Source organism: Oryzias melastigma, linkage group LG17 (assembly GCF_002922805.2).
Source record: "Oryzias melastigma strain HK-1 linkage group LG17, ASM292280v2, whole genome shotgun sequence".
Classification (NCBI taxonomy): Eukaryota; Metazoa; Chordata; class Actinopteri; order Beloniformes; family Adrianichthyidae; genus Oryzias; species Oryzias melastigma.
In genome coordinates, this window is record NC_050528.1 from 11,934,894 (window position 1) to 11,940,459 (window position 5,566).

The following is a 5,566-nucleotide window of genomic DNA, read 5'->3' on the forward strand; positions in this document are numbered from 1 at the left end:
CCCTCCTTTGTGAAGCTGTGGCACTGCACATGTCTAATAATTAAACTCTCATCAGGGCCTGAAGACTTACCAGAGACCACCAGGGCCACAGTGTCTCTCTCATAGTCGTTGCCAATGACAACCTGACAGTGGTAAGTGCCTGAGTCGTTGATACGGAGGCTGGAGATCTCCATGGTAGCATTCAGAGGATTGGCAGTGTATCCTGGCAGAATGATGCGGCCGCTGAAAGCCTTATTCACCTTGATTACATCACCTTTGGCACACAAAGAAAGCTTCTTTCATTACAAGTGTTTGCTGGCATCCTGAAGCTTTTGAGAGCGTTATTAACTCTAAAAGCGTGTAGAATTAAAGGCTCTAAAACTACAACTTCACCTACAAAGTGGCTCTGTGACAAACACTTTTTCAGAATTAAATGAAAAGTAAACTTACTTTTTTGTGTGTTAGAAGTCTGATTTTCTAGATGAATAACTTCTGGTCTTTTTGGTATTCTTGAAGGACAAGCTTTAACTCAAAGTTTCAAAACCTTTTGTTTGTCCATCTGTCTCTAAGTACTCTGTGAGGGTGTCCGGCGCAGTATCTTACCTGTTTCTATGATTGCACTCTTCTGGGCAAAGATTTCAAAAGTATTTCCAGAAATCTCCTGGAGCCACTCTCTCGGTTTGGGGGTCATAACTCTGAGTGTTCTAATAACCACAGGAACCACTGTTTCCTTCACTTTCCTCAAATTTTTAGCTCTTCCTTATTTCTTTATCTTCTCATGTCTCTGAAGTTGCTACATCTGCAGCTCCGACCTTCTTCTCCTTCTTGTCCAGCACTACTATGTCTTTAAGTCGTTACTATTTTCTGTATTTTAAGTCCCAAAGGATCTTAGCTTGATCATTTTCAACTCCCTAAGCAGGTGTTTCTCATCTTGATGCTAGACTTTTAGTTCACAGATGTTTCATCAAGTCTTGTTTATGGTATTCCATCCCCAGACTGCTGACATCTAACTCCCTGCTGTTCTATGCTGGATTGTCTCAGCTTGTACTTCGAGTCCTGCCTGGTGCAGTAGATCCTGGCCTGTGTTGATCTCATACTTAGAGTTTGCTCCTGTGCGGCTATGATTAGGACCTCAGTGCTGTCTTTCATTCCAGTTTTTATCATCTGCTGGTAAGATTTTCTGGAATCAGCCACTGCCTCTATTTACAGGTAGTCTATACTAACAGGGTTTGTTTTTCTATGATGGTTCCATGAGTTATATATAAGATTCACTCCAACAAATAGTCCAATAAATACTCCAATAAAAACACCCATTAAGCTTAAAATTGCGTTTTTGAGTATTGCTTTATTCAAATCAGGAGCAAACGAATAAATGCAGCTTGAAAAAGTTTCCGGTCCATTCTGATGCATCCGCTGGTGGACAAATAGATCATTTTTTTCCCTCATCTGAGTTGGCATCTGGCTCAAAAATGTTAGATTGCTCTGATATATCTCATTTTATTTGGACCGTAATGTTAGGTTGGCGTGAGGGGCTGTAAGCTAGTGAGTTAGCAGATGGATGATGGGCAGTGGGGGCGGGTTTACTCTGCACCAACAGTCCCGCCCACAACTCAGAGGCAAATTTCTAATAAACTCCTGCTGCTCTGCAGAAACGTCCTAGAAAATGATTTTTTTTTTTTTTGTCTAGAAACTGACCAATTCAAATTAAAAGACCACTTGGACAAATTTTTACAATAGATTTAAAGATGATTGTAGTTGGAGGTTAAAACTATACAGCTTAGTGAGAATCAAGTTTTGCTGATCAAAACAAGAAATCAGTAAAATTCAAACGGCTGCATTGAGAGTTTAAACACATTTTTTACGTTCAACCTGCCTCAGTCTGTTTAAACAAATACATTTTTATATGGTTTGCTTCCTCTACAATTTGCAGGGTTGCACTGAATCTTTTAACTCTAGTGAACTTGATGGATCAAAACGACAAAAAACAACAAGTTTTAAAAATCCAAGATGTTTGAGGCGAAATTTAAGGTAATAAAAAAAAAAAAAAAAAAAAAAACTTAGTTAAAGACAATGAATTTGATCTTTTTTTTACCTTTTGCAGAAAGCACAATTTGCTCCTGAGGAGCATCTTGTGCTCCGGTCGGTGGCCTGGTGTGAGTCCACAGGATGTTTGGAGTCTGGATGGAGGAGCTGGTCTGGAGGGTAAAGACACACGGGAGAACAGCTGTGCCCGCAAGCGTCTGCTTTTCTGTCGGATGCATTATTCTGCGCATGTTAACAATCGATGAGGCTGCACCTAGACGAGACAGACAGTAAACTGATCAAGGGCTTATGATTTAACTATTTTGCATAGAACAATCACAAAAAATCCTGTTATTTCATATTTTAAGAAATGTGTTCTGAATAAATGTGGTTAAGTGAAATAAATAAAAATAATCCTCAAGAAGACTTTGTCAGTTTTGCTAAAGTCCACCACGTCATGCCTACATGCCCACATGTCTGCAAACATCCTTGACATGTCAGTCAACTCGATGTTTGGAGGAGACACCAAAGTAGAGAAAACAAATTGCCAAGTGATTTTTGACAAATGACTCTTTGGGAATCACCTTGTTGTGGCAAAAAATGCTATTTCATGCTTGTCAGACTGTGTTATCTTTACCATTTTTCATGTAGTGGCAACCAAAGCAGCGCAAATTAGTTATGTGTTTGTGGTTGCTTTTATCAAAGAACCTAAAGATGGAGATTCTTATCTTTAGAGGATATTTTAGTTTTAGAAAAATAGACTGAGAATTATGAAGACACTGAAAAGCATTTGAGAAAATATATTATTTTAAAACTCCTTCTTTATCAGTAAAATAGAAAGAGTTTAATACTTTTTTACGACATTGTATATCCCGAACAAAGAACAAAAAAAAAAAAAGAGATACAAATTATAGACGTGGGCTAAAACCAATGTGTGTTTTTAAAAGACCCATGAGACTATTTTTAATTTCATTACCATGTTTGCACACAGACACAAGAAACATTTGTTATCATGGCAGAAAAAAGGATGTCAGCTTCTGAAACATTACTCACACACCTGTGCTAAAGAATTGTAGACACAGCTGCTTGAAAGACCTGCAGTACCCCAACCACAACATCAGCTCTGAGCTTGTCTGTCTCTTGTTCCATAATTGTGAATTTAATACATGGTTGTTATGGAACAGATGGATGACTCAACTTGCATAAATTGCTTTGGATGAGTTCCAGCTCAGTCGCTCTTGAGCATGTCTGCAAACATCCCTGGTATGTCAGTCTGAGCTTCCAAGAGTCACAAGAACACAGACCTGTCTGGTTCTATCCATGTAAAGACTCATGTGTTCTGATCCGTCTCGTTCTCCCTCTTCAATTAAAAGCCCCAAATCTATTTACTTTCTCTCCCTTTTTCCTTCTTCGTGAACCTTTTCTTCCCTTTCCTCAAGTTCACCTGCTCAAAGACAGCACTGATAAGTCAACTCATTATTTTCTTCCTGATTCATTTTTCTCTTATAAAGGAAGCTGGTTAAAAAAACAAAAAGTTAAGCTAAGAGATGGGAAACTCACCCAAGCCTGAAGAGAGCAGCAGCAACAGCACATGCAGGATCTGCAGCCCAGCTGTGCCGTGAGCAGCCACCATCTTTGTGCTGCTGAGAAAGTGTCTAGAAAATACAGAGAGAAGGGAGAAAATAGATCATGTTTCATCGCCTAAAAATATATTGTTGTTATTCAGCTTTTTAGTTTAAAAATCATTGAAGCAGATTATTGTTCCACCTTTATTTTACAACAAATAATTAGAAAATCAGTACATTTTGATTAGTTAGCATCACAACTTCTTCTTCCTAAGGTGCCAAAAAACACAAAAATAAAAGAAAAGATACAGATAACAGATTTAAATATATTCAGCTTTTTATTTAAATTTAGAAAGCTGCTTAAGGAAGTGCACAAGCTAACATTTGTGCTTAAGCATCTTGATTAAACACTTAAATAATAAGGTGTAGATTAATTTGTTTAAAAATTATAGTAGGAATGCAATCTATTGTTGAATTCAGGTAAAACCATGTTGTGACGTTCCTGTTTGAGCAGATGAAAGGCTGTGCGCAGGAATAACTCATAGCTGTTTACCTTGTCAAATCTTGTCAAAGCCAATGAGACCAAGTCAAATCACAAGGAGCTGTGACAAAAACATGATTATTTCTTCTGTTTATGGATAAAACCAGCACTGAGAGAAAGAATTGTATGTCAAGTAGCACAAGAAAAAACAAATGTAAAGTACTAACTCTGTCATTAATATGTTCACATCTCACCTGATCTGTTTTTAAATACATTCACCTATGTTGCTATTCCTATTCACAAATATAAACATTTATTTTAGTGTAAAATTTAATATTTACAACAGCTAAAGGGTGCTAATTATTAGGGGTGTAGAAAAACACATTGATTTCTTCGATAAATCGAAATACTTTGTTTTGCAATCTTTATATTGATTTAAAATGCTGACAAGATGATATTGTGAGAGTTCTTCAGCTTCCTACTTTTGTTTTCCACCTAAACCCCCCGACCACTAGTTGGCACCTCATTGAGCAGCTCTACACCAAGAGAACCAGCTTGTGTCAAACGTTCAGTCAGCCTCACGGTTTTTGTTGTCATGATATATGTACTACATAGGTTTTTTTATTGGGATGGGTACCGAACTGAAACTCTGTGCCACATTACTGCCAGTATAATATAAAAATACGGATTTTAGTGCCTTGTAGCGGGCTCAGATAAAAACAAGTGAAGCTGTCATACTCTTAAAAAAAAAAAAAAGTGAAAAATTGTTTTGGTACAATCTTGGGATACATCACAATATATATTGTATCGTGAGACACATATCGCGATACGTATTGCATCACCAGACTCTTGCCAATACACATCCCTACTAATTGTCAAGAGTGGTTCCCTTCTAAACATTGACTCAGTCTATATTGGACCAACTACTGAGATCATCTGGCTCCGACATGGCGACATCACAAAAAAATGTTGACGAATTGACTTATTTTGATGGAAGCCACTTTCTGTGGATGACATCACATCCACTGTCCAGTTCTCTTAAGCAGTCAATTCTCACTTTTCAGACAAAGATCAAATATTTGTGCAGTTTGGGGCATGTGCTTTTCCTTTATTGACTTTTTTGTTTCATTTGTTTGTTGTAGACTTGATTAAAACCAGACACTACAGGACATGAACGGAAATAATTTATATATTTACTTTTTTTTATTATTTATTAAACCTGGACTTGGTAAACATGAGTAAGCCAGGCCAAAATGAGAAAACCATAAAAGAAGTGATATGGCCTGAAAATTCAGCAAAATAAATGAACATAAAAGAGTGATCACTAATTAGAGAGGAGTACCTAAGTAATGATTAATATTGTCCAGGTGAAATAATGAATTTGATCGGAATTGAAAGTCAAACTATAATAAACAAGATAAAACAAGAAAACACGAAAAACAAACACGACTAAAATCAAACCAGTGAAAGAAACTAAAAGCTAATGAAAATAATCTCTTTATTTATAATAGAGTTAAGG

General features: G+C 36.9%; 1 protein-coding gene across 2 annotated transcripts in view; it reads right to left on the reverse strand.

Annotated features, from left to right (window-relative positions):
- The window catches only part of LOC112147329 (neurocan core protein), a 43,512-nt gene that overhangs the window by 26,629 nt on the left and 11,317 nt on the right, over positions 1-5,566 (reverse strand). The window contains exons 2-4 of one of the 2 annotated variants that reach the window (XM_036216340.1): positions 3,562-3,656; positions 2,072-2,269; positions 71-253 (exon numbers count right to left, since the gene is read on the reverse strand). In XM_036216340.1, the coding sequence (XP_036072233.1) occupies positions 71-253; positions 2,072-2,269; positions 3,562-3,634 (454 nt within the window). In that variant the 5' untranslated portion in view covers positions 3,635-3,656. Of the gene's footprint in view, positions 1-70; positions 254-2,071; positions 2,276-3,561; positions 3,657-5,566 lie in introns of both variants that reach the window. The other variant, XM_024273637.1, reaches the window with a different exon arrangement.